This window comes from Diuraphis noxia, unplaced genomic scaffold (genome assembly GCF_037042655.1).
Source record: "Diuraphis noxia isolate RWA-SAM2 unplaced genomic scaffold, SU_Dnox_SAM2 contig0004, whole genome shotgun sequence".
In the NCBI taxonomy this organism is placed as follows: Eukaryota; Metazoa; Arthropoda; class Insecta; order Hemiptera; family Aphididae; genus Diuraphis; species Diuraphis noxia.
The window spans coordinates 59885118-59904358 of record NW_028301714.1 but is presented as its reverse complement, the minus strand read 5'-3'; the positions used below and the strand labels follow the sequence as shown (position 1 = coordinate 59904358).

Sequence of the window (19241 nt, the reverse complement as noted above, 5' to 3'; positions counted from 1 at the left end):
CAAAGCCCGCATTTATACAGTTTATGTAGGTCGGTACACAATAATATTATGTTCGCGCGTTACGTCTATGAGACATACTTAATTTTACATTCGAAGCGTTTCGATTGTATAATATTATTTGATATATTTTTTCTCCAACGATATAATATCTAGGCAAATAAATACGTTAATAAGCAACGGAAATATTGTTGTATCACGATTTTATCGTAAAACAACATTATTGCGGAGAATTTTATCATAAAATATGAAATAACGAAAGCAAACGACAAATTGAAAAAAGTGTTCCATCACAAAATAATTCTGAACAAAATTGAGTCAAGAAGTTAATATTTTGAACAGTTGTAAGGCAAATAAAATTTTTATCTGCCGGAGCATAGATAAATTGTTAATTTTTATACGTGAAACATTTATCAGTTTTTAAAATTCTCAGTTGTTGTAAAGCGTTATCTATAATGATGTTGGAAGTACAGGAAATTTTTTTCTTCGTTGTTCATACATTGCTTTATTAACGGATTTAATGTCCTGGTGTCTAATTGCCGATGATTCTGGAGTTTGGAGTAATTCTGTACGAATGATTTTGATAGGTTTACTAAAAACTGATTCCCTCTGCTCGTCGCTTAAAGTTTTCTCTGAGTACTTGTTTTTCTATTTTATTAGGAGTGTTAGCCGGATGACTATGTATACCTTTTGAGTCGAGAACTAATTTTTTTTCCGAATTTGAAAAAATAAACGTAGTGCAATTTTTGTCAGAAGAGCAGCGCCACTTTAAAAGTTGATCAAATTTGCGAACACCAACAAATCTAAGCTGCGTTACCCCAGCACCCGTACCTTCGAAATCATAAATTATAATCAAACAGTATTATGTACTTTATTTTGTACAATTTTGTACAACAAAAATTAAATTTTGTACAACCCTCAAACCCCTTCAAATTGCAATTTCATCTTACGGGTGCCGCGGTAACGTTACCCCAGCACCCGGATCAGTTATTTTTCACAAATTTCAACTTTAAACCAAACAGTATTATGCACTTTATTTTGTACAATTCTGTACAACCAAAATTAAATTTTGTACAACCTTCAAACCCCTACAAATTTCATCTTAAGCGTGCCGCGGTATTATAGCTGTGCTATCAATAAATATAAAATACGATTTATTTATATTTTTATTCATGACATTAACAATTTTCAGAATATTAAAAATCGTCTCGATAAAAACCTAGAAATGTTGTTAATCAATCTTAATTCATTTTTAAAATTTAAATCCCTCAAACCAAATTACTACAGTGTTGTCTTGATGTTTTGGTCTAAAAGCCACTTTTTTTACACAAACTGCAGCCCTTTATCTAATTATGTTTTAATATTTATTAGTGTATTTATAGCCATGTAGGAAACACAATTTTTATTTTTCACAATATTATACTACAATATAAATTTGAAATATAATATTAAACTTATAAATTAATAATAAATTCGATAATTTTTTTAATCATTAGACAAAGAAATTAAAATAAAAATTTTTTTCCTTGTATTTAAAAATTAAAAAAAAATATATTTAAGCATATTTAAGCGCATATATCAGGATTTTTTAGCGCATACATATTTCGGTAGTTTTTAGTGCATTAACTTCCGAGCCCTTATAATGAGTCTATGGCTCGTAGATAGGGCGAGGGGCAATCGCCCACCCTTCTAAAATTATAATTTATTATTAATTTATAAGTTTAATATTATATTTCAAATTTATATTGTAGTATAATATTGTCAAAAATAAAAATTGTGTTTCCTACATGGCTATAAATACACTAATAAATATTATTAAAACATAATTAGATAAAGGGCTGTAGTTTGTGTAAAAAAAGTGGCTTTTAGACCAAAACATCAAGACAACACTGTAGTAATTTGGTTTGAGGGATTTAAATTTTAAAAATGGATTAAGATTGATTAACAAAATTGCTAGGTTTTTATCGAGACGATTTTTAATATTCTGAAAATTGTTAATGTCATGATTAAAAATATAAATAAATCGTATTTTATATTTATTGATAGCACAGCTATAATACCGCGGCACCCTTAAGATGAAATTTGTAGGGGTTTGAGGGTTGTACAAAATTTAATTTTGGTTGTACAAAATTGTGCAAAATAAAGTACATAATACTGTTTGATTATAATTTATGATTTCGAAAGTACGGGTGCTGGGATAACGCAGCTACAAATCTATGTTTATAACCATTAACAACGGCAAGTTCCTTATTTCTCTCGGACACTATTATATGAATTTCTGAATTTTTTAAATTATTAATTTTAAATTCTAAACCCCCACACGATTTAAAAGTCAACGGATAACAGTAAAACACAATAATGCGATCGCAATATACGTACGAACGGATATCGAACAGGTAATAACTGATGCGTCCAGATAAAATATATATTATGTAATAAACTGTAGACTAATCAGATAAGTTAGTGTTTAAGGAAAAACCAAAATAGTGTTATAGTATGACTTATTTTATGTAGTATTAATACCAACGATTTTTAGGTTTAAAATAATTTTTATAATACAATCGGCAACGTCACAAAATAGTTCCGTGCGGAATCGTGTGAATGAAAAGGTATATGCGGAATAGTATAATGCGGAATCGTGAATTTACCGTCGCACTGCCATCTGTTTTACAGCCGCAGTGAACCTGGAAAAATATCCCATCGAGCCGCCGGGCTCTTGTGGACAGGACGGACACAGAACAGTAGGAAATAACGACAAATCAATGGACGTTAAGCCGTCGTTGTCGTCGACTCTGGTCTGGATGAAAATCAATTTCTTTGACAGTTTGGATAAAGCTGGGTTTATCGTGTTTTTCCAACTGTCTTGGCTGAATATCGAACGACGAACGACCATAAACGTCACGTACACCATTTTCATCGTCTCCAACATATCGTCAAACAGTTTTTGGGACCATGTTTTCACGATCGGCAAAAACCGATCAACCATATGCCTAATCTCTAATATTTTCTCTAAATTGACATCCGGAATTTTGATCGTTTCTGTTTTGATTGCTTCCGCTGCAGGGTTCTGAGATGTAACGTTATCGCTCACATCGGTGTCGTCGTTTTCTGCAACGCTATCTGCAATGATGTCCGTCGAATTTTCCGCAGCGTCTATCGATACGTAGTCGGAAGCTTTCTTCTTCATTAATCGTTTGATTACTCTCTTCATGTCGTTAATATCGCGACTGTCAATTTTGTCTTCCTCCCGAGCCACTGGTTTGTACCGACCACGAGTGACCATAGATTTCTCTAGCCATGAGATCGCGTTACCGAGTTCGACCTGTTCGGCGTGATACGTTTTACATATTTTGAGCCTTAGTTGTTGGATATCCGTCAAACAGTTATGTAAAACGTTTAACGTTCTTTCAGGTGTTGTTATATACGTTTCAATTTTATGAAGTTCGTTGACAAGTTTTTTTAACTTATTCTCAACAGACATATTTTCAAAGTCTATTACTTCCGGTACGCAGGTCTCTTCCAATTCGGCGTTTTTCATCTTTTTCGACGCAATCTTTAATTTTCGTTTCATAACTATGTAAATGATAAAAAAGAGCGGAGCTGAGATGGCGCTATTTTTAAGAAAATCTATTGTAAATAAAAACATTGTAAAAATGTATTTGTTGACTGCAATCAGTCTTAATATTATGTATGGTTTTCTGAATTTTTATTTTTATTTTTATATTATATTGTGATAGTATACACTATACTATTGACAAAATAAATTTGAATTGTTTAATGACACGTAACTATGGCGATAAATGATGTTTGTTAATTCTCAGCTGATTAAATAATATTATAATAAACTCAATTTCCGCCTCAATGGAATTCATCATCGCCACTAATCTACTTAACAAAATATACATAACTCCAGCAAACCGTCAAATATTTAAGTAGAAATTAGTCTTTTTATAATTATTTGTTTATCGTTTTACTTCTTCGTTTCCGATGTGTAATTAAATACTGCCATTATCATCCAACGGCCTCTGTTTTTAGTATGGGAGTTTTTTTTTAAAAATAATTATACATCATCATTTACAAAGAAATAAAAATAAAATATAACGTAATGAATAAATAATTTGAAATATTTTTCTTCAAATGTATAATTAATGCATTTGTCGCGGATACGCCACACAAAGGCTTGGAATATATAATAATTATACTATTTTGGTTTCTGATTCCCAAACCGTCGAATGAGTAAACTAGCGACACCTGCAGTATTACCTTATTTAATTTCTCCTTTTGGTGACCAACCAACTACTGCACAAAAATATAATTAAACAAGGCCTTACTACAGAATTTACACTCTATAACTCTAAATTTACTTTACTCTCGAAAAACTGACCATGGAGAACGAGTAATGCAGGATGTTTGAGAGTGAGATCTCTTTTGCCTGGACAAAGTTTTACTATTTCTCGGCTGGCCACGATAATGAGTACTGGATAAGAAAGTAAGTATAACAGTGTCTTGATTTTATCTTAAAAGTGTTTTCGCCAAAAATGTCTTTATACGCACACGTAAGATAAATTACTCTAAAACAGGAGTTAAGAAAAACAAGCGACACTTTAAAAAATAAACTGAAATATTATAAAAATGGTGTTCCAAAAACAAACGGTTAAAAGTAAAAGACTGGCCAGTGGTCACCCGTATAGTTGCTGTCATTTTATGTAACGATTGTAGCCATTACAATTTTGAATTGACTTTTTACGAAGTCAAGTCTGCTTGGTATGTAATTATAATTTGAGAGCAGTATGATATTATAATATGCGTTTTATTTTAGGTCATATATAAATATATATATATGACCTAAAATATAAAATATAATATAAACAATTGTATTTAGCGTAGCTATGCATGTATTGATTTTACAATGATGCTTATTGTGTCTTATTATTTAGTGTTTGGAGACACGATTACTAATAGAAAAATGGTCTAATTATAAATTTTGATTGAGGTTTCTAGTAAAAAAAATGTTATCATCTAGTTGGTAGGTACTTTTGGGAGATCAACATTGAAGATTCTCAAAAAATAAGTGGTATTCTAATACATAAATATGGCATAAATTATTACTCTAGATTGTCTCCATCTTCCAATTAGAAATTTAGAAACGTAATATTATATAAACCGTTCGCACTAGAGAACATACGAAGCTGCATCGCAGTAGATACTGTTATAATTATTGTTTTAACGACGATAAATGTTTACAAAAGCACACGTACAGAGGTATAATTTATGTCGAGTAATATTTGGGCGTGGCGGCGTCGACACAGCCGATCATTTAACATTAACAGTAATAATATTATAATATAGAACACCGACGATGATGAATATAGTATATCGACAAACATGTATGAACGTATTATTATTATTATCATCACAATACTACTTGCCTACTCGAGACGTAATTAAATGACGAGAAACGCGCGCTTACATATACATTTATATTATATATAATAGGCAATAATAATGTATATTATAATACGTTTCGTAAGAATGAGGAAACGGTATATACCTATCCCCGTGACAAGTGGATGAAAAGGTCATGTGTGGGTTCAAAGGCGAGCAAGAAGGCAGAAATAATAATAATAATTATATTGGAGAGTACACTACACTCAGACTAAAATCAAGGAAACCACCTTGGAAGACAGCCAAAGACCTAATAAGATCAGGATTTGAAACTAATAAGTGCCGACGCGATGAATGGAATAATTTTACTTTACCAATCAAAAACAAAAACATGGTGCTGGACCCAAATCAAGGAGTTTTGGGTATGGAACTGTCTGGACATGATGAGTGGTCTGTACAAAATCATCTTCGAACAGGCCATGGTCGTTGCCCTGATGTGATGTTTAAAGGCGATTCCAAGTCAGCCCAGCATGCGATTGCGGCGGCGATAGACAAACCATAAATCACATTATAAAGGAATGTCAATTAAGGAAATTCAACCAGGGTATCGAAGGAATCCATGCGATAACACCGGAAGCAGTAAAGTGGATAAGGGAACTGGACGTACACCTGTGAACTTTTCACGCTTCATTACAATTTATATTAAATTATATTATATTATATATGTCATAAATCCTTATAACCTTTCAATCTCAATTTAATTTTATTTCTGTTTTAAGTTTTATATTTTATTTCATCTTTTAATTTTTTGTTTCGTTTTTTGTTTTTTCTCATCATTAAAAATAAGAATATTTGCTGTCACGTTGATTTGTTAAGCCATACGAATAAATAAATAAATAAATGATGGGAGAATGGAGACTGAGACTGCAGTACGACGATGGGAACGTGATATAGTCGGAGGAAATTGATTATAAACTACATACATTATTATGATGGTATACCTACACAATATAATTTTGAGAACAATGCAATTATATATAATTTGGCAGATGTTGATGATTTGACGTCATGTGCTCGTGTATATGTCTTATACATGACTACATGTAAACAGACGCATAATAAATTATTAACATATCGAATTACAATAATATGTATTACAGTTTAATACTGTGTGCACTGCCATTTACATTTATAATTAATTGGAAAATTTGTACGAGTCGAACGTAGAGTGTGTTATAATACGTAAGTACCTACTAAAAAATATTATACATTCGTTATGAATTCAATTTTTATATCACATAACCATATTTTATTACAGTGAAACATCATATATTAATGGAGAATTCTCAATATCGGACCCTTCCCAATCGTGTACACGTTTTAAATTCCCCGGCAATAATGTATGCACATAATAGGAGTTATAACCTCAGTAGACGTGGACACTAAAAACTGGTACTAAAATTAAGAGTTTTTTTTTTTTTGAACTTAAAAACGTCAACGGCAAAGGTAAAAGGTTATTAGTTTTTTGTTTAATACATAATGAGTGATTTCTTGAACTAAAATTATACAATTAATATAATAATATGGTGTTAATTTTGTGTGATTTCCACTAACATTCATATTATGGTTAACGTTATCAGAAGGTTTAAATTGAATTGTATAGGTAGGTTTTTTTTTAGTAAAGTTAACATATTTGCGATGTTTTCGATGCCTGGTTCTAATGCTTCATTCATGTTGGTTGGAATATTGAATTTCCTAAGTTCGTCGGAGTATTGGTAGCACTCTGTTATTATAATATGTTTTACTGTTAAATTAATAACTGTCTTTCATAAATGGATATAATATCATTGCAAAGAGCAGAAAAATTTAAAGAAGCATTATACATTTTTATAAACATTTTTATACACACTTTTAAATACATACATATTGTAATAATATGCTGTATACTGTATGTTTATGATATAATAAACAATAAATAAATATGTGTCAACTTTAATGTATGTATATGTAAATATATAACCAATTCTTTATAGTGTCTCTACAAAATGTGGACATTTAGCGATTTTTCGCAAATATTCATTATGTAGAGGTTTTCTCAATAAAGTGGACATCTCCCTAAAATGGATATTTTTCATTCTACACGATTGTTCATTATATAGAGGTTTTACTGTAATATGATGAGATAACTAATAAGTAGGGCCCGGGTTTATATGCATTTGCATGTTTTTTCTAAATAGTCCAAAAAATAGTAAGCCTCAAGTTTTAATCACAGTAATAAGTGAGGTCGCGTTTATGCTGGTTAGGTATTAAATAATGCGACGTAAAACTAGTGGCGCAACTAGGGCTAAAATGTTGGGGGGGCTGTAGCCCCACCTAACATTATATGAAAAGTAACCCGTGGGGGCGATGCCCCCACACCCCCTAAAAATTCATTAAAAAATATAACACAAGTACACAACAAAATCTATTTATTTATTCAAAGTTTCATTTTTCTTTTATTTTTATCAATAAATATTTGTAATATTTGTTCAATTGGAATCTCGATGTCTTTTTCTATATGCAGGATTGATAGATTACTGAACCGATCTTGGTTCATTGTGGACCGTAAATATGTGTTTATCCTCCTCATAGCTGAAAAAGAGCGTTCTGATGTGGCGGATGAAATCGGCAAAGTAATGGCTACTTGTATCATTAAATATAAATTTGGAAACACTTTTTTATTCAAATTTTCTTTTATAAAATTGAAGTCCTTTAAATTATCACCAATAACATTTTTGAACACCAGCATTTCGCTCTTTAAATTATTTTCGTTAATGTTTAATATATCCTGAAAATACATTTTATTTTTATTATGAAATGTTTTACATTGTAAACATTGTAAATAATAAATACTAAAAGGTTTGTATAAATTTAACCTACCTTATAATGTTCAACCAGGAATGAGCTTCCTTCATAATCAAATTGCATTAGTCTATCAGCAGAAGTAGCAAGGCATAAACTTTCTTCAGAAAATCGTATTTTCATGCTGCAAATAATTGAGTCCATGATGACATAGAAGGCGTTTAATTTCCAATATTCTTTTTTATTCGAATCATCATCGCTTAAATAATTGTTGGACTGTTCTGCGGCAGTTGAAAAAGTTACATCATAGTCACTTAAGTAAGTAGGTTCTTTTCTGAGTCTTTTTAATCCTGCTAATATCATTAAACTGTATTTTATACATTTAAACTGATGTATAATATTATAGTGTAAGTTGTTACCTTGTAATGGGATATTAATTGAAATATTATGTTCAAAACAAAATTTTTTGATATCATCCCAAAGTTGAGAAAAATGTTCAGCACTTCGATTATTACATTTTTTCCAGTTTTTCCAAAAAAAAAGAATTTTAGTAAAATATTAAAAAGCTCGTTAATATTTTAGGAAATAACTAAATATTTTTTGGGGGGGCTATTACAAGTTTGGGGGGGGGGGGGGCTAAGCCCCCCCCCCCTAGTTGCGCTTATGCGGTAAAACACAGTTTTAAGTGTCGGATTTTTTCCACAAAAATTAAATTTAGATTTAATAATTTGTGAAAATCATCTCAGTACCTATAATAAATAATACATTTTTATTTTGTGTAAAACCATTATTTAGGACTATTATATTTTGTAGATAAAGTTTGATAACTACAGTAGCTACCTATTCGTTTGATTTAGTTATATATAGATATGTCAACATTTCCAAAAAAATCATATGCTATTAAGGTATTTACAATTTACAGTGCAAAAGTGTGGTTTTCATTTAAATATAAAAAATAAGCCTGTAGAGCCATAAGACACTCCACAAATGGCACATAAAATCCAAATGTTTGTAAATATGAACCTTAAGTATACATGAAAGTTTCAACAGTCAAAATTTGAATAAATGCGCATTAAAGAGGATAAAAGAGGGCTGACATGCTTGGTAATCACCTTACAAAGTCTACGGTTTCAATATTTCATAATACTAAAGAAATACCTAAGGTTGGTCATACCTATAATAAAGTTGTCTCATTGGTTAAACAATTTAAAAATGGATAACGCCATTAAAAGCTACACTCAGAAAAAAATCGTTCAATGTTTTAATGAAATGGGAAAATTATTTTAAAGTACAACGGTTTACCTAGAATCAATATTGAATTATATTGAATTAATCAATTTTTTTTTTTAAATAAATAATAATGAATACAGTTAAATATAGTTAATATAGTTTAAAGATGACTAAATCAAATTAACGAAACATAAATGTCTGAAATAATGAAGTCCATAGATTCGTTCCATACACACATCATACTTAAATGTAAAAAAAATATAATTAATTTAAAGAATGGTTTAGTTTGATAGGTTTAAATACCTCAACGTCCCATGTTTTAATGATAGTAAGACATTATTTATAAAAAGTGTTTTATTCCCGATTAATTCTAAATTGATTTAAAATAATGATTTTTTATTATATATAATACACGAATGAAACGTAGGTGCGCTTCAAAACAAAAGGATGTGTCATAAATTTCAAAAATATACTAAGAAAAATGGAAATTTAATCTAAAACGTATTATAATATGTTAACGAATCTATCCTGCAGAGTTGTGTAACACCTGAAGGATTACAGATGTGGTTTTACGATTTAAATTTTGTACGAATGTAAATTTATTTATAAGTAAGCTTAGCCAACTTAAAATCCCTAATACCAAATTTTTTTTTCCTTACTGATGGAATATAAATACCAAAAATATATACATTTTCTTTATTCTTATAAACAAAAAAGAATCTACTTTATGTTGAATATATATTATATTATTTGTAATATCTTACAATATATACTATCAATTTATTCTTTTAAAATTTAAGTATTATATAAAAAAAAAATTATGTATTCACGTAATTAGTGAGAACTGGTAACGTTTGTATAACTGATAAATTTAAAAATAATAAATCATTTTAACAAGGTGTAAAATATGAATGATAAAAAATCAATGAAATATTTTCATTCTTTCAACTAATAATTCTTTGCTTTACTTATCAAAACGACACTTTTGAATTAGCGGACATCAAACAATTCGGTACGGGTAGTTGCCAGTACGCTAGAATTGCCACTGCTTATTTACCTATTACTATGTTTTGAGTATTTTGCCACTTCAAATATTGTTTTTATATTTTTATGCTTGAGTATAGCGATGTCAAAAATTAAATTATTCAATAAACTCTGATTAATCTGTGTCTATATGTATTTAAATATATAAATACAATTTCAGGATTAAAAAGATTTTTTAACATCCGTAAAAAATATTTGCGTACCTTACATTATCATAATACGATTACAAAAAAAAAAAAGTGCAATAGTCGCCTTTATTTAATTTGAATTAGTGGGCACGTTTAGAATATTGTGATGGATACCTGATAACCTATAAATTATATAATATACGACGTCATGTTGGCGCGTCAACCGATCCGATTAAAAAAATGGCAAAAGAAAAAGAAATCGCTGAGTGTCATTTTTTTTTTGTATTTTTTTATGCCTTAGAGCTGCGTAAATGTATGTAAATTTTTTAAAAGTCTCGTTAAAAAGATAAACTGCTAACAATCTGCAATGTCAATACTTGCGTATACTCTCGATAGTTAAAATCAAGGAGAAGGGAAACGGTTTATTTAAATCTAACAATCTTATCTGTACTGTTTCTTAAAAATTATTTTAATATTAATTTATTATTATTACGCGATGCACACGGAGTTATTGTGTAATTTTGTATTGTCGACTGGATCTTCCAATTAATTTTTTTTTTTTCTAACGAACATGTATTTCGCGTACAAATTAATGATTCAAAAGGTTTTTTTTTTGTTTTTAAATAAGATAAACTTTTTTATTACTTATGCTTAGGGTTCAATCGTAATTCGATCAACACTTACAGCTATTGTTAATCAAAGTTATTCACATTCCGTTTTAAAACGATTCAAAAATGTGTATATTTTAAGCGGATAAAGCTCTTAGGAAAAGTAATACAATCAATTATAATGCAATTGATTTAGAAAAAAAGGTTATGGTTTAATAATATTACTCTGAAAATATATACAATTTTATGACTTGTTCTTGTATTTTTTACACAATTATTTTATGCACTCACGAATTCATATTGAATCAACCTTAACCTCAGAAATTATGATATGAATTTATTATTATCGTTAGTCGTAGATAATTGAACGCCAATATGAAACAAAAACCATATAAGTAATATAACTTCATTGATAATAAATTAATAACAAAACAAATTTCTAAAAGGTCGTTTATGAATATTTCCATGGAATCAATAAAAATAATAATATACAGGGTGATTCACCAAAAAGTAGCTCACCCTCATATTGTTTCCTTCAGTGAAGAATCTATATTCAAATTCTGATGTTTGGAATTTTAAATAAGTATACTTTATAATACCGTAATTTTGAATACTTAGATTTTTTTATACCATTCAATAAATTTCTCGTGGTTATAAAAACTTCAATGTTTCAAATTAACAGTAACTTTTTACTGCAGTAAGTATGAAGTCGATGATTTTTTAAATGTTTTGATTCGATGAATTTTTGAAAAAAAATTATTCCGGCCGTTTCTATCTTGAAGACACATTATTTTAGAAAAGTTTTGCCGTGTTGAATATTAAAACGAGCTCTTATTATATATACACATCTGAAATATAAAATAATGTATAAAAATAATGCAGAGGAGAGGAAATAATTTTATATTATCTGCGTTTTTAAGAGTGTGCTGCACTTCTACTACTTCTATATAAACCAACCAAGTACATATAAGTTGGTATTTTAATTAATGTATAAAATAAATTCAAAAACACAAGAATCGGCCGAATTATTAGAAAGAGTGTTTTTATTTTTTGTGAGTTCAAAACATATTGCTGGTCTTTCCAAACTAAAAAACCTTCGCTGAATGAAATATTTGGACAGTGTGGTGTGTGATTTGCAATTATAAATTTATAACTTCTGATTAATGGTGGTGGCTCAGCTAAAAATTATATACCAACGCGAACGAATCGTAGGTCGGCTGAAGATTTTTATAATTTTTAAGAATCTCAGTAATATGTCTATTATTATTCATAATTAGTAATAATAAATCTATACTGAAAAGTAAAAATGCGAGTATAAAATACTTACACAAATTTTACCCACACAAAATGCACAGTAAAGTGATAAATTATTTACAAATTCGAATCGTGCCAGGAAATAATGTAGTTGAGCCGCTTTCCACTGCCGGTGAATCTATAATAATTTAATTAAAAATATTGCAGTTTATAAAATTGTATAAATATATTGTCACGAATAAAAATGATGACAATAACTCGAATATATTATATTTAAAAAATAAATGACCTAACGTAATATGAATCATTTATAATTCTCCTTTTTGTACTTTGCATATGGAAGAATGCATTTGCGATTTGTCTCATATTCTTTTAGGCAGTCGTCCTTCATTCTCCATTAAACGTCAACATTTAGTTACCTCTCTTAACTCTTTGAATATTTCTTATAATCTATACTCCATTCTAAATTCTAACTCTGAACAGGTTATTATTATTATTTCTTTTACTTAGGAAGCTGGTTTTATCATCCGATTGATTATGTTTATATATTTTAGCTAGGATGTATTAAATATAAATATTTTGTTCGTAATCAAAGTAGATTTAGTAGGCAGAGTTAAATAATTAAATAGCACTATAATATACTATGTACAGTTTATACTTAACAAAGCATTCACTTACAAACTAATGGATATTGGATTATTTGTATTCAATCCAATAAAATTAGCGGCCGTATAAATTCATGTATGGTTTCATTAATAATTAAAAATTCAGTATAGGTAGTAGGAATTCGTTTACACATAATCCCTCCGTGAACAGATCCGGGACCGTCTTTACGTGAAGGACTTATTCATACATTATTTGTGATTTTTTCTGGTTGATTTACTGCGCATGCTAAGAAAAAAACACGATTAAAACGTTTTTGATGAAATTATTGAAAGTTGATGTGCTGTAATTTTGAAATTTTACGCTTTTTAATATTGTATTGAGTCCGTATACTTAAAATCTCATAACTACCTATACCTGCCATTGGCCTTAAACCTTGAAACGTACAGTGCTAAAAATGCAAAGACACCGTGCATAGGTACTTAGAAATTTAAAAAATATAAAAATGTATTTTTTATTTTGAAAATAGAAAACTAATGTGTATCCGTATCAAGTTTATGTTTTTTTGTCAAAGGTATCATTGTTCACTCTATTCAAGTTGGTAAGTTGGTATAGTGTTTTGTTTGTTATAATAAAATAGATGGTGGGTCTGTTTCATTTAAACATGTTAAGCTCCTCCAAGTAAATCGGACTGAAATTGGGCCTATAACCCACTTTTTATAGGAAATAAATTCATTATATAGATGATATAATCATAGATATATACTTCAACTATAGATATCCGTCGTTATACTACAATTGTACTAATTGTAGTCGATATTGAAATCGATCACCATTTATAAGTAGGCAATGTTTATATTTATTCTTATCATTAGAATACTGATAACTACATAATATATAATAATATATATATATATATATATATTATATACATATAAACACCATATGAATATTATATTATTATGAATTGCGTATTTTTCAAAACTTTGCACTTTATGGTAGTTTGTAGTTTTGTACTATTATATAATATACTCAGTCGTTGTTTCTGACTTGACTGAGTAAAGTTAGTAGTTACGTAGTTACGTATACATACTAAATTTTAAAATCTTATTTATTTTTAATTTGTTTTAAAATGTACGATTGTAAATATTATTATCTTCCATCAATATCCATATTAATTCTTCAAACTTCAAACTCTGCTATAAATCAATAAAGTAATTGAATGTTAGTATATTACATTAGTTAGGTATGTAACAACTAATATAATATTACAAATTATTTTGAATTCAAATTTCAGTCTACATAATTTAGTTGATAAATTTACTGCTACTGTGATAAATGACAATATTATCTCGTAAACATTGTCTGCTTTGTAAATGGCGACCGACTTCAATAATAAAAAAGAGACGGCTATCTAGGTGTTATACATCTATGGATGTAATATAGTTCTACTATAGTATTATACTTACGTATCTGTGTATCTACGGATTAGGATTTTGATTTTATTTGACGATATCATTGCAGCATAATATAATATGTTTTTTTTTTATTTAAACTTTTTGGATACAATTAGTTTCAACAATTACAATTACGTATAACAAAATAAAAATACAGTATGTAAATACAGTTACAAATACAATAGAAATAGTACAATATAAAATTAGATTAAAAATCCTGAATGGTTAAAGAAAGATAATATATTTAATATGATGTTAATATAATATGTTATAATATGTTTTTATAATACCAATACTGTTTATCTATACATGTATAGTGCGATAACAATGTAATAGCCTACGCGAATAGCCGAATACGTATTACCATATTGTTCAGTGGAGTGCAATAAAATATGCAACGATCACTGTTGTTATTGTTGTCTTATTATTTTGTACGTGGCACCAATATTAATGTAATTTATCACATGATATATATTATTTATATCGGATGTTTATTTCGTTTAAATTATTTTAGTGAAGAAAAAAGTCGTTTATGAAGTTAATTGTACATGTGTATAATACGTAATATATACGTACAATACGTATATTATGGTACAAATATATAACAACGATGATTTATAGAACTCGAGAGTAAAACACTTAAACGAACTTAAATCGACGATCACTGAACGATTTATCTATCTACTAACTTTAGTGTTGATACACATTATTACCGTTCCTATAGTGAATTATTAAAATCTTATTCAAAATATAAGTAGGTTTATTACTAATTATTTATAAGTTATGAGGAGAAATAATAATAGAGGCACGTTGAATATAAAATAAAACAATAATTTAAATTAAAAATATTAACAAACCGAAATGAAAAAATGCAGTTAAATAATGATAAATAATATTATAATACATTTTATTTAAATGTTATATAATGTAAATATGTTTAGCTAGGTTTCGTCTGGTGACTGAAGGCGCTTATAAAATAATTAACTTACCTACATAACCCTTTATTATAAAAATCGTTATCAATTTTCACATTATATAAAATGTGTATATACAATGTGAACGACTCCGCTTGTGTGCCCCTTATTTCGTCTTGGCTTGCTGTTAATATTGTTATGCATTCAAGTGTGCGGTGTAAATAATAATAATAATAGTAACAATATTATGATCATGCGACGCCTTGGTGGCGATAGAGTTGATATTATTATAATATAATAGCGCAGGTGCACGTACCGAAATTTATAATATTTAACTATAGGGTACTATAGGCGCTAGCTGTGTGCGTGTATATATATATATTGTAATATTATAATCTAAGATCCGCGTAGACCCATAAAAACTATTGTTGCGCGTGAAAAACGAAAATGATTAATGACTCGGCCGCAGAAATCGCAGACATACGTACACACACACACGCCCGCGAACTCAGAGACGACGATCGGTTATCAATCGTTACACTTCTGGGCAAAGTTCACACCTTGTTGTCAATAAAGTATGGCCCGCGGCTGTTTCCTTCACCTTTATGCTTTGGCTTATTTACACACACCGCCGCTTGCGACGTACGCTGCAACGGTGTGCCGCCGCCAACTACAGCAAACCCGCGAGTCTTGCACCACCCCACCCGTTCATGCTGCCCGCGTCTACCCTTACTTTTAGTTTTCCTCTTTTTCTCTCGCGCGGCAACTTTCGCCATCCGTCATCGTTCACTCGAGTCACCGACGCGACGTCGTCCTTCTGTACTCCTGCAGTGACCTACATAATATGTACACATGGAATACGTTTCTACCCGCGCTATATATACAAATTATATACATATATAGCGACAAACCCATAAATTACCTTAGATACTCCACAAGTACGTTGTATGTATATATACAGGGTGGTTCGCCGGACAAGCAAGATCATCCCCATCAGTTCTCCTTAAATAGTGCAGCATTTATGTGGATTTTGATTTTTAGAATTTTTTCGCATCGCTATTAGGTATAGAGAAAGTTTTTTCAAAACCTCAATTTTTTTTTTGTAATATTTAAGGTTAAGGCGTGTCCCGTAGCGATACAAAATTTCATTTTTTAAATGTAAACTCCTTTTTCCAACGGTAAGTTATTGGCGGTTAATTTTTCGGAAAAAATTTAATGGACCTAATCAATAGTGTTCTAACCGTTAGTTTTCGGTCATTCAAATATTGATTTTAAGGATAGGTGCGAGTCAATACAAAAATAATAATATTGGATCTAGGTATTTATTTTGCTTGGTTTATTTTTACAAATTATTTACCATGTGGATAGATTAATAATATTATTTAATAAAATGTTCATTTCACAACTATATAGAGGAGCATCTCTTATCCCATTATCAAGGAATTTTTATCCTTAGTACACAAAGTCTAACAATTCAAAAACTATTGCTATGAATTTTGATTCTGAAACGTCAACTATTTCAAAAAAAAAAAAATATTCACTAAATTTATAGTTTAAAAAGGGAGTTCTCATTTGAAAAACAAAAGTTTTTATTATCACAGGAATTTAAAAATATGGTCTTTAGACTACTTAAAGTATTTTTAAGAATTTTGAAAATCAGATTTTGAGTAACTGCATCATTGAATAAAAAAATAGAGTTGAGTATGCTCGATACCACGATGAATCTGGAATCACCCTGAATGTTGATGGTATACATAATATTATGTATAGCTTCCGAAGATGGTCACGTTTGTTAGTTCCTTTTCCGTAGCCGGTGGTGGAGGCCACTGCAATTCAAATATTATTATAATAACATTTAATATGATTATATAACGTCGTAGGTATACAAATCCCTACCCTCGTCTAAATGAGGCCCACTAACGTGAATAATATTATAATCTATTCTGTACGATGCGATACATTATTATCCTTAAAATTTCGTGCTTATATATTTTATATTTAGAATTTCCGAGCGACCTTAATGAACATAATATATCTTGAAAATAATTGAAATTTTCCAGGAACCCAGGAATAACGTTTGTATATTATACTTATTTTTTTCAATTGTTTCACCAGATTCGTAGAATTGTTCTGAAAAAACGAGACGTGTTTAAATCAAGTGGTCGTGATATTATATTATATTATATTCTGTTGAATATTTTTAAGTATAAAATTTATTTGTTTGGCTTTATATTTTAATGAGTCAAAACTGAATAATCAAGTAAACAGTTAGTAAAAGAGGTAATAGGTGGTAAAAAACAATAGTTTCTGTCGTCGCAGTATATAGGTATACTTCAACGTATACAATTGAAACATAAAAAAATTGGTGTACATAATATATGCCTAGTATATCTGGCAAAACCACAGAGTAACCCATTAATTAATTACCTACAATTATCCGTATTGACGATGTGTAATTACCAAACTATTATGTGCACGCCAACTACATTTATATGTATATTGATGACAGCCATCCTAAAAGTTTCTCGAATGGACATTTATACTTATGAATAGGTCAAACAATTATTAGTTTGAACGATTCGTTTAAAGCCATAATAACGATCTATGTTATACGAAATATTTTGAAATGAATGTAATTATTGTCTCAGTGAAAAAAAATAGAAAAATAAATACTTAAATATAATAAATGTATATTTATAATTAATGTGTAAATCTGTAGGTACTAGTTTTTATCATTATAATTGTTATTAGTCTTTTTGAAACTTCATAAAATAATTACCTAGTATGTTATATGGAGATTTGAAAATAATATAAAATTTGTGCATCGGAGTAGACGTGTAATTCATATTTCAATAATAATTCCGACTGTTTTTGATTGAACTTCAAATACTGAAGGCCAGTTTCTTTTTCTAGATTTTTTTATAAGGTTGGAAATTTAAAATTCTACGTGATAAATACATCAACATAAACCGTTGAATGAAATATTTTTCCCAAGAACTTAAAGCTTGAACTACTGCTGTAAACTTTTTGAATTTTATAACTTTATATCGTTGCCATTTATAATTTATTACAATCTATTATAATGTCGGGAGTAATAATTAATACCTAACTTAATATTTTTCGAAATTCCACACTTATCTGAATATCCGTAAATTATAACATGGCCATTAAAATATGTATTTCAGCACTTTACGATGAACTCTCTTTGAAATTAAATATTATTTATTTACTACTTCATTACCTAGTTGTTATATTTGGTACTAGTAGCAATGTTGTTACATCTAAAAAACCATCAGAACAATACTTATTGAAAAATATGTAATAACTAATAATCTTCAGTATACATTTTTTTAAATAACAATAACACCTAAAATAGTATATAATGATTAAAGGATTATAATATACGTCAAACTAATTACAGTTTATTGAACTAACGTCTAACACAATTTAAAATGAATTAAAAATGAATTTTCCACAATCCGTAGCAAGAGTATAATATTTATCGTACGAATTCTCTCTTCCGCTCTCATACATGCACACGCATAATTTCACTCTCATATTAAAGTTATTTAAAAGTAAATATTATTTTAATATGTTTTCATCGAAATACTGCATAGGATCAGACATCGAAATCGTATACGCGTATTGGAAACGCTTAAGTTTCCAAATTAGTTTCACGTATTTGATGTTCTATTTTTCGCACAGTTAAAATTAATTCAATAATGATAATTGTAGGTAGGTAGTCTTACTTGAATCGAAAAAAAAAATCCAAAAATGTAA

General features: G+C 29.0%; 1 protein-coding gene and 1 pseudogene across 1 annotated transcript; both read right to left on the bottom strand.

Annotated features, from left to right (window-relative positions):
* Positions 1 to 765: 765 nt before the first annotated feature.
* On the bottom strand, positions 766 to 3643 carry LOC107166955 (uncharacterized; annotated as a pseudogene).
* A 4190-nt stretch (positions 3644 to 7833) lies between these two features.
* On the bottom strand, positions 7834 to 8730 carry LOC149056262 (52 kDa repressor of the inhibitor of the protein kinase-like). Its single transcript, XM_089226343.1, has 3 exons — positions 8643 to 8730; positions 8302 to 8573; positions 7834 to 8209 (listed from the first exon to the last, which is right to left on the bottom strand). Exons 2-3 carry the CDS (start codon positions 8425 to 8427, stop codon positions 7859 to 7861), a joined length of 477 nt encoding a protein of 158 aa, XP_089082469.1. The 5' UTR covers positions 8428 to 8573; positions 8643 to 8730; the 3' UTR covers positions 7834 to 7858.
* Between the last annotated feature and the right edge of the window lie 10511 nt (positions 8731 to 19241).